An 11,143-nucleotide genomic window follows, 5' to 3' on the forward strand; every position below is an offset into this window, starting at 1 on the left:
TAGTGACACCCCCCAGCGCAGTAGTGACACCCCGCAGCGGCCACCCAGTGCAGTAGTGACACCCCCCAGCGGCCCCCAGTGCGTTAGGGACACCCCCCAGCGGCCCCCAGTGCAGTAGTGACGCCCCCCCAGTGAAGTAGTGACGCCCCCCCCCCAGTGCAGTAGTGACGCCCCCCCAGTGCAGTAGTGACACCCCCCAGTGCAGTAGTGACACCCCGCAGCGGCCACCCAGTGCAGTAGTGACACCCCCCAGCGGCCCCCAGTGCATTAGGGACACCCTTCAGCGGCCTCCAGTGCAGTAGTGACGCTCCCCCAGTGCAGTAGTGACGCCCCCCCCCCCCCAGTGCAGTAGTGACACCCCCCAGCGCAGTAGTGACACCCCGCAGCAGCCACCCAGTGCAGTAGTGACACCCCCCAGTGCAGTAGTGACACCCCACAGTGGCCCCCCAGTGCAGTAGTGACACCCCACAGTGCCCCTCCCGAGACCCACATACTTAGCTCCTCCTCCTGAAAGCTGATGCTCCTCTTCTGGTCAGCATGGTCCGGCATGCATATTAACATTTTCTTACCCACTTCTGCCTCAATAGGTAATTCCCAGCAACCTGATTGGTTGTTTGGTGAATCAACCAACCCAAACAACTAATCAGGTTGCTGGGAATTGCTGATTGCTGCAGAAGTGGGGGAGAAATTGTTAACATGCTCCTGACATACACTTTGACACACACGCTGCTGGACGCCTCCCCCCCCCCTCCCCCTCCCGGCGAAACCAAGTAGTAGGAGACGTTGGGGCAGGGGGAGAGGGATTCCAGCTGCACACTGAAGTCACTGTGTGCTGGGATCAGCGCGGCTAGCAGTGCCGTTTGTGAATGCCGGCAGGGGAGCCGCGGCCCCTGCTGGTATTCACAAGTGGTGAGCGGCCGATGGGGCGCGTGCCAGTAGGGAGGGCTCTGCGTGCCGCCTCTGGCACGCGTGCCATAGGTTCGCCACCACTGCTCTAGGGCATTTGAACAAGGAAATAGAACACATGAAACTAATTAGGCTTATTAGCCATCTTAATGTACGGCCTGTGGCTGCAGGTGATTTCACACACACGATTTGCACAAGCAAGAAGTACAGTAAAAATACGCATACTCTTGTGTGAATCCAGGCTTAGCATTGATAACGCTGTAAGGCAGACCATGTTGGGGTGGCTATAGGTTAGACTTTTAATAGCGTTCTGGTGGAGCTGACCTACTATTTTCTACATAGGCTTCTGGAAGTTGTCCATCCAGGTCCATGCTTAAGTGTGTATATGCCTAATTACACACGATACTGATTGATGACTGTTGGTCACACTATATTGCTGACAGCATTTTTCCCTTTATTTTATATTATTTCTTGATGTTGTCCTTGTCTATTTTTGAATAATAAAGCCTTTGCATTTTAGGGGATATTACCTGTGGGGATTTTTTGCCTTTGGCAATTAGAATTATGCTTATATAACCTGGAGTATTCCTAGGGCAATCCTACAATATAAGTTTAGCCTGGAGATCCAGGTTCAAAGCTATTTCTTAGAAACCAAATTTCAGCTTCCAGGAATTCATCTGCTGCTGGAAATGAAAGTGAAAGTATTCAGAGATATAAAACCAGGAACAAAGGCTGTAGATTACACAGAAACAAGACACCGAGAAGAAGGAACAGTCTATGAGAGATGGAGCCCAGCCAGCTCAGACAGAAGATCCTCAGCTTCAGCCTGGATGATGGACCTCGTGGTAATCAGGGATACTCCCGGGTTCTCCTGCAGCTCTTCGGTTACACCGGTCATGGGAAATCCTGCTTCATCAACTCCTGTAAGTACGTGCTGGAAGAGGGTGAAACACTTACACCATATGCTAAAGCTGGAGATAATGAAGATGGTGGAGCCGTGACCACAATAAGGAATGCCTACGACCTCACTGAGAACATCACTATGGTGGACAACAGAGGGTATAACGCCATGAACAGCTTTCAGAGAGCGGAAATGTATGCCCAGTTGGGTAAGTGAGAGTATTAATCATTAGACTTGTAGGGTAGAACCTTTTAATAGTTCATCTATTCCCATGTCATGTCCCGTTGTATGTTGTCTTGTATGACCAATCTGCACAATACGGTGGGTTTACATGGAACTACAATTATTCAGATAGCAGCTCAGAAAAGTCGTTGAGGCGTAAAAAACAACAGTCAACAGTTTGCTCTTACATGGAGCGATGATTTGCTCATTAGTTGTTTGCTAACACATCGTTCATAGAGGGGATCTCCGAGCAATATCATTCACAAGTTGTTCAATACGAATGACTGTGACTTTATAGCAGATGACTATTGATCAACCAGCGACTGTTTTTTTAGGTGAGCCAAGCTGAAATGAAACGACTAGTGAGTGAGTTATCTCTGATCGCCCTGTTGATGGCCGCGTTCACATGGAATGATTGTTGTTTGAATTTCCTGTTTTGAGGGATTATTTTGCTGCTAGTTGCCCTGTGTAAAGGTATCTTTAGTTGATTATCTACTTTGATTATCACTTCTGTTGCTCATGTGCTACTTCAATGTTTTTCTTTATAAAAAGTAAGTTGCACACAATCTTGCAAAAATCACAAAATGAACTATTTTGTGGAATGAAAAATTCCAGTCCGGAAGGCTTTTGTTTATGCATTTGGCATCACAAATGTGATTCTCTGGGGAGCAGAATATTTTTCCCATTATCTGATGCTATATACTGTCTTTATGCTATGATTTTGTAGATTTTAGTAATCTTGTTTTGTAACTTCAGGCCAGTGGTAGATTACATAGACCATAAGCCCTGAGCTGTGCACACAACGTGCCCCTCCCACCACATGCACAGTACGTATACTCAGTGGCATCACTTCTCTGTGCCCAGCACCACTCTTTTGGTCCTTTTTATTTGTATCTGCACCCTCTCCCCATCCTGCTTCGATGCCCAATAATCCTTACGTGCCTTTCCATAGTAATAGTGCCCACCAAACACTACTACTGCCCCAAAACATTAATTCCCCCCATAGTGCCCATGACAAGAAATAATGCTCATTTGTGCTCCATAGTAATTGTTTCTTGCTTTGTAACCTTCACCAGATGAAATTATAGATTCCCGCATATGGCAATGTAGCCTGTAATTACCAGCAGCAAAGTAAAAAAGTCTCCTTCATGTTCACAAAGTAAAAAAGCCCCCAAAGTAATAGGCCCCCAAAAAGAGATATTGCCCCTATGAATCCCCACAAAGTAATACAGCCACCTCTGTGCCCCCACAAAGTAATAGAGCCCACTCCATAACCCTACAATCTAACAGAACACTTTCCATGTCCCCACAAAACAACAGAGCTCCTCCATGCCTCCACATAGTAAGAGCCCCATCCATGTCCCCACAAAACAACAGAGCTCCTCCATGCCTCCATAAAGTAAAGGCCCTTTCCATGTCCCCACAAAGCAATAGAAGATAAAGAAGCCATGACCATTCACCTTTCATCAGAATTTGTTTAGTGCTCTTATTTATTAGCTGGTTGTTCGGTTCTCACCTGGTTTGTTATACGTCATGTCATTTGTTATGTCTTGTGTTCTTCATTACAATACTGTCAAGGCAGTTGGCTACAGAGGCCACAACAGTGAAACCAACGGTCATGGGGCTACTAGTGAGTAACCCACAATGTGTCTGGACATCCCCTTTAATGGGCTAATGCTTCTTTATACACAGTGTGAATATCTGGCTTCTTCCAGGAAACTTCATCCCTGTTGGTGAGGAGGTGGAGTGGATGGATGACTATACAGCTATGATGCACAGACTGGAAGATGCGGAGCTGAACCCAAACTACTCCGACTTCATTGTCCCCATCTTAATATACAGGTGAGGGGTGATGGGTAATGATGAGGTTTGTCCAATCAGAAGTTAGGGTACTTCTACAAGGGTCTACTGTTGGTTGAAAAATTGCTCAACCAAGCAATTTTATGTGACAGTTGTTCCATGTACATGCAGGGTCTGAAAGGATACTGAGCGAGAAATTGCTCGTTGGTTGCTAATCACTCATTACATCTCACTGAAACAAAGGGACTTGTGAGCGACTTCTAGCTCAGTGCACAGGCAGTTGTTCATTTTTGAATAACTGCCTGTTCACAGTGAAAGGAAGCGGGCAGCCAGAGGTGATGTTAGATGTGCTCCACCTCCATCCACTGATCAACTATGGCTCCTGCGCAAAAGCACATGAGCGACATTCATCCTGTATAAAACTACCCTTAGCCCAGTGTTGTCTCAATAGCAGAAAAAAATGCTAAGATCTAAAGGGTTAGATGGACGTGTGAAAATATTGAATTATGTTTTATGCAGTTGTGTTGTGTGAATACTATCTCTGCTGTGTGCATAGCAAGAAGTAAATGTGGAAATGACAGACATTGTAGTGGAACAGGGTCTCACGGACGTTGAGCATGCAGCTTTGTTATAATTAACCTTTATACTGTTTTGGAGAGAATTATCACACATGCTGAAGACTTTTAATTGTTTTTGCTTTATGAGGGATGCAACACTATATAATACACTCTTGCATTGAAACAGAAGAGCTTGGAAACATCGCTTGAGTGTTTCTCATTGTATTTTTCTCTGATGCATCAATAATAATTAGGCATACTTGATTGATAAGACTACAATATCCCTTGAGTATCACCTAAATTAAGTGATTACTCAAACAGACACGATGCAATCAGTCCTGGTCCATGCTGAGATCATGATGAGAGAGCAAAAGCTGAGAGACACACAAATCATCAGGAAGGTGAATTCTGCGTCTACCTACAACATATGTTGGAAGTGACCGACAGCTGGAAGCAGCATGATGACTTCTACCAGAATGATGATCGGTCTTCAACGCCCAGGAATGTGTTATTATAGGGAGAGCATTGAATATTTAACTAGAAACCAAGAGGACAAGAAAAGTATTATCATATTATGTGTCCTTCATCATCATGCTCACCATCATCATCATCTATTTTTTATTTCTCCAGTGCCACATGTTCCTTACCTGACAGGAAAGAAGTGCAGACATTTATGGACAACTGTATAAGGATGACAGGTAATACATGTGCTGTGTATGGTGGGCTCGGACACTCAGACTTGCTTCCCTCTTGCTCTGTGGCTGCCATCTTTTGACCAGCTAGGACCGTCGCACAACCATCAACATGAAAAACTCAGCGCTGTTTTATGTCTTATACAATCTTTCTAAAACACATATAAATGTTCCACAGTTCTGGCTCTATTTGTGCCAAAAAGTGGTATACATGCCTTGCACCACATTTATTATATGTTGTAGACACTTATTACATCTCACTTGACAGGTAGGTGTGGCTTAGTGGGAAGGCTCATGGTAAAATCCCTAAAAAGTGTCTGGTCCTTAAGGGCTTAAGTTATTGGGTACTTTCATTAGTGTGTTTCTTATAGCAGCTCACAATAAAATCATAGACATGATATGTGTAAATAGAAATATTATATTGTGTATTGTGTTTGAATGTGACTAATGGGCTGAGCTGGACATTATGCTAAAGTGTCTGCAGCATAGGCATACCGTCAGGGGTCACAATGGCGACTAGGCCCCTGTGCCAAGGGGGCCCAGAGGCCACCCTCCATCATATACAAAGGCACATTCAATGCATTACCAGCTGGTCACACTGTTGGCCTAACCTCCCCATTACTCGGCCGACAGTGTGACCAACCGGAGAGGAAGCTGAAGCAGAGAAGAAGAGGAGGAGGGAGGCAAATGCACGGCACACAGTGCAGTGGAGCAACATGATGATGTCATCATCCTACTGCTTTTGCTGACGCAGTGTACAGCGACTACATCTGCATGCCCTGCTGCTCTCCTCACACTGAGAAGTGGTCAGGGCCCCGGGGTATCTATCTATCTATCTATCCATCCATCCATCCATCTATCTATCTATCTATCTATCTATCTCATATCTGTGTATCATCTATCTATCTATCTATCTATCTATCTATCTATCTAACTATCTCATGTCTGTCAGCTATCTATTTGTATATAAATCTATACGTACGGCTGGTATAAATTATATATTGACTAGGGATGAGCGGGCGTACTCGGAAAAGCACTACTCGCTCGAGTAATTTGCTTTATCCGAGTATCGCTGTGCTCGGGTCTGAAGATTCGCGTGCCGGCACGGAGCGAGGAGCTGCAGGGGAGAGCGGGGAGGAACAGAGGTAAGATCTTTCTCTCCCTCTCTCCCGCCCGCTTTTCCCTGCTCCCCGCTGCGACTCACCTGTCAGCCGCAGCGGCACTCGAATCTTCAGGGACGAGCACAGCAATACTCGGATAAAGCAAATTACTCGAGCGAGTAGTGCTTTTCCGAGTACGCTCGCTCATCTCTAATATTGACCTGTATATACTTCACACTTTACGCACAATTAAAAAACACATCACAAACACATGCAGTTTTTAAAAGTGTATGCAGTCTCTTAAAAACCTATGCTTTTATATGGTTTTTCTTCATTGTGGTTCAAAACTACAACAAAAAACATGAATACACCCTAAGGCCACTGTCACACATGCGTTCATAAAACGCAGCTTGAAATCGTGGCATGGTACAGTGTTTGACAGCACTTTTTAATGCACCCCATCATTGTGATGGATGAGTAGATGCATTAAAAAACACAAAAATAAAACAGGCTTCTCTTAAAAACCGTGGCGTTACAAAACACCACGTTCGAGATCAGGTCTGCATAACCCCATTAAAATCAATGGAAGGATTGTACCGCAGTTAGCACGGTGCTCAGAACATTGTGCTAATACAGGTAAAATGCGGTGTGTGTGAGTGGCCTAAGGGGCTACAAACAAATTTTCATGTAGTGCAGGAAATGAGTCATGTTTGAAAGAATACACTAAGGGGCAGATCATGTATGGAAATTCGTTTTGCAGCTGTATGCAGCACAATTTAGGTACTGGTACTGGGGGCCCGAGCTGAACCTTTGCACTCGGGCCCCTGAGCTTTTAGTTATACCCCTATTCTGCTCTCTGTGAATATCTGTTAGGGCTCCCACCCACTGGCAATATTTTCTCCACTGCGATGCGATTCTAAAGTTAAAGTCTCGCATCGCAGTGCGAGAAAAAAATCGGCACGACGCCGGGGATACCGGCATCACGCCGACATATTGCCAGTCCTTTCAATGGGGCCAGCGGCAGCAGCGCTAGCCCCATTGAAAAGACATGGAGAATGCCGGGGACTTCTGCCACAGCTGTCACAGCTGTGGCAGGAGTTTCCTTCATCCCCGCAGGGACCGCGGGGATGAAGGAATCCTCTGCCACAGCTGTCACAGCTGTCACAGCTGTGGCAGAAGTCCCCGGCATTCTATTCCATTGCTTTCAATTGGATCAGCACAGATGCCGATCCCATTGAAAGCACTGCTTTGGCAAGCCCCGTGGAATGATTATCGGGGAAGGGCTTGAAATATAAGCCCTTCCCCAATAATCATCAATAAGTGTGAAAATTTTTTTAAAAAAATTATACTCACCTCTCCTGCTCTCAGCCGCGTTCTCCTGCTGGCTCCCCGGCACTGCTACTGAGCTCTTTCAGCAGTCGGGGATTTAAAAATCCCCGCCTCTTGAAAGGGCTGTGCAGATTGGCTGAGGGCTCAGCCAATAGCAGCTACTGCTTAGCTATTGGCTGAGCGCTCAGCCAATCGCACATAGCTCTTAGCTATTCATTCATGAATACCCTTCCCCGATAATCATTACGCAGGGCTTGCTGAAACCATTGATTTCAAAAGCAATAGAATAGAATGCCAGCTGTGGCAGAGGATTCCTTCATCCCCGCGGTCCCCACGGGGATGAACGAAACTCCAGCCACAGCTGTGACAGCTGTGGCAGAAGTCCGCGGCATTCTATTCTATTGCTTTCAATGGCACTAGCGCTGCTGTCGCTAGCCCCATTGAAACCATTTGCGATACGCCAGTTCTATACCGGCCTCTTTCTTGCGCTGCGATGCAAGATTTCTCTCGTGCTCTTGCAGCGCAAAAAAGAAAATATCGCCAGTGAGTGGGAGCCCTTAGGTATGAATTAGTGAGCTTGTATCATATCACACATCGGCTCACATCTTTGTGTCTCTCCAGGACTCTACCCCATCATTGTCATCACCAAAAAGAAAAGTGGAGACTTCATTGAGATTGATAAACAGTTCAAGCTGATGGGAGCCGAAGTTATTATAGCCATAGAGAACTACACCAATGAAGACTATATCAAGACTCACGGGAGAACCAAAGATATCCTGATGATTATTCACAAGGCCTTAGAAGATGTCACATTCCGTCTGGGACAGGAAAGAAACCCCCGAAGAGACTGGGTGCAACGGAAGAAGTTCCTGCTGGAGTACATACACAAGGCTGACCAGGAGAAGAAAGAGGAACAATGGAGACGAGAAGAAGAGAGGAGAAGAGAGGAAGAGAGGAGAAGAGAGGAACGAAATAAAAAATTCTGGTTTTGGCCATTTTGGAAGTAAAATTCTCTTATGGCATCATGTATAAATGAAGGATGCACCAGGAGAAGTCACTTCTTTATCAAAATGTTACTCCTGTTCTGCACTGTTCTGTACTGTTCTGTGTCTGCAGAAAATTATCTTTACTCATGTCAACTGTTAATGATGTAAACTGTATGCACTCTGATGACTTATCAAATGATATCTATATATAATACAATATAATGTGATGATGACATGTAATATGATCTCTCACCCGCTGCTGTCTTTTACAGGTTCTGTATGTCTATATAGTGCAGCAGTAGTCTGTAGTTGAAGCCTTCTGGATCGATTGTGCAGCAAAGTTTGAAGCAAGTATCACTGCAGTTGCTTTGCTTGTGATTTTCTCAATTCTGCAAGTGTTATGATGTGCCTTCTTGTTGACTGCTCTTGCTCACATGCATCTTCATTTGTGTTTTCTTCAGCTTGCCCTACTTAACAAGGCTCAAACAACATAGCAAATTCCATAAAACTCATATTATTGAAGTCCTAATGAGGATGTTCTGCTGGATGCTTTCATATCTCTTCTCCCTGTTTGCACAGTGTCCAGCAGCTCGACCTGCTTCATCAGATTTCAGAACCTTGTAGGTTCTGAGGCTTACGGGTGGCGAGGAATCCTGCTTTTCTTGAGCTATTGAGTAAGTTGGCACCAACTTGCACACTGCTATTGCAGCGTCTGAGGAGCGGGCCCACAGCCGAGGAAGCAACGGGTGGAGAAAGGCCTTGTCACGTGGCTCTACCATCTCCTCCCCTAGGGTAGCTCAGGAATCGACCAAGCTGCTGCTGGGGGAGATCAAGGGGATAATAACCGGAGGTTACCTGTAGTCTAATTGTCACTCGTGACGCCACTGTTCCATCCTCTGTAGCGGATCTCCCTGATGTAATAAAGTAGTCCACGTACTGGGTATTTTCTGAATGAAAATCGTGAACAGTCGATTCTGTTTGTTTATTTCAACGTTTAAACTTTGCACCCGAGTACTGAAGTACTCGAAAATCGCGGTGCTCGATCGAGTAATTACTCGAAACGAGTAGGTTCGCTCATCTCTATAATAAAGACAGTTTGGTGGAAGTGGATGAAAAAACAGTTGGATGATTTGATCCAAACAACAAAGAGGAGAAGTTAAAGGGGTTTTCTGAGTTATTACTTTTATATAGTTTTGGGCTCCCCAACCTCCAGCTCGGCTCCATCCCACATAAATACAATCTAATGATTGTTGTTTGAATTACCACTAAAATTGGTATTTTCATCTTAGCTTGATGGGAATCCACTGCTATAGGTGCTGGCCACCCGGCTGTGGCTAACAGAAGCAGCTGAGCGCTTCAGCCCAGAGTGGTTTCTGTAGCTATCATTGAAGTGAATGGGAGCTACGGAAACAGCACAGTGCACTACCCTGTTTCCATAATTCACGGAGTGACAGAAACGTTTTTTGACACTATTTGTTAGTCCCTCAAGGGAACTTGAAGATGTGATTGTTCAATCGCTGGAAAGTACATTGAAAGTATATGGAAAACAATGGGCGATATCGCAACGATTTTTTTTCTACTCAGCATCGCAGGAGTGAAAACATCGCAAATGAGAATGAAACCATTGAAAATCATTGGCTTCATAATCATGCGTTTTCACTCGCTCACTCTCACATCACAAAAAAGCACGATTTTGTGATGAAGCCCTTAGGGCTCAGTCGGAGGGGCATTTTTTTACATGCATTAATTTGCGCGTAAAAAAAAACAAAAACACACTTCGTGGGTAAAAGAAAATTGCGTGACCGCGTCCATTGACACCCATATGTCCTATGTTTTGTAGGTGCAAGTTTTATGCGCATGGAAAGATCAGACATGTGACCGCTACCATTGAAAAACATTGGTTTTATATAGATGCGAATTGCAAGCACAAAAAACATGCGCAGAAAAAATGCCCGTCTGACTGAGCCCTTAGGCCTCATGTCCACGGGGAAAATCAGATCCGCTGCAGATTCTCAATGGAGAATCTGCAGCGGGTCCCTCCTGCCCCGCGGACATGAGCGCCGAAAATAGCAATTTAAAAGCATTTACCTATCCGTAGCGGGCGGGGACGCTCTGCTCTTCCTCACGGCCGGATCTTCATTTTCGGCCGGCGGATGAATTCCTGACGCCGGCGGCACGTCGCCGACACGTCGCCGACGTGCCGCGCGCATGCGCCGGGCACATCCGCCGAGCTGAAGCAAGGGAGATGCGGCCGTGAGGAAGAGGAGAGCTTCGCGGTCCGCTGCGGGTGAGTAAATGCTTTAAATTCCTATTTTAGGTCTCCCGCAGATCCGGACGGCTTCCATAGGCTTCAATAGAAGCCCGCGGGAGCCGTCCCCGCGGGAGACCCGCATGAAAATGGAGCATGGTCCAGATTTTTTCATGCTCCATTTTTTTTTAAATCACTTTTATTGACGATCCGCGGGTATTTATGTACCCGCGGGTGGTCAATGCATCCCTATGGGGTGCGGATCCGCGTGAAGGGAATCCGCTGCGGATCCTAAATCATATTTTCCCTGTGGACATGAGCCCTTAGGCTGATTTGTCCAGGCCTGCAATTCAGCAAGATACTATGATTTATAGAGCTGCCCGGTCTGCTGGAGTCCACACC

General features: G+C 45.8%; 1 protein-coding gene across 1 annotated transcript; it reads left to right on the forward strand.

The window, feature by feature from the left end:
* The first annotated feature begins 1,658 nt into the window (after window positions 1–1,658).
* Window positions 1,659–10,453, forward strand: LOC136577235 (uncharacterized). The gene is made up of 4 exons (XM_066577043.1): window positions 1,659–2,015; window positions 3,745–3,871; window positions 5,017–5,084; window positions 8,129–10,453. Exons 1-4 carry the CDS (start codon window positions 1,691–1,693, stop codon window positions 8,512–8,514), a joined length of 906 nt encoding a protein of 301 aa, XP_066433140.1. The 5' UTR covers window positions 1,659–1,690; the 3' UTR covers window positions 8,515–10,453.
* Window positions 10,454–11,143: the final 690 nt, after the last annotated feature.

Source organism: Eleutherodactylus coqui, chromosome 8 (assembly GCF_035609145.1).
Source record: "Eleutherodactylus coqui strain aEleCoq1 chromosome 8, aEleCoq1.hap1, whole genome shotgun sequence".
Taxonomy (NCBI): Eukaryota; Metazoa; Chordata; class Amphibia; order Anura; family Eleutherodactylidae; genus Eleutherodactylus; species Eleutherodactylus coqui.

Coding starts and splice junctions, on each gene's coding strand:
- LOC136577235 (XM_066577043.1), top strand. CDS start 1,691: ATGGAGCCCAGCCAGCTCAGACAGAAGATCCTCAGCTTCAGCCTGGAT. Junction 2,016..3,744: donor GGAAATGTATGCCCAGTTGG/GTAAGTGAGAGT, acceptor GGCTTCTTCCAG/GAAACTTCATCCCTGTTGGT. Junction 5,085..8,128: donor CAACTGTATAAGGATGACAG/GTAATACATGTG, acceptor GTGTCTCTCCAG/GACTCTACCCCATCATTGTC.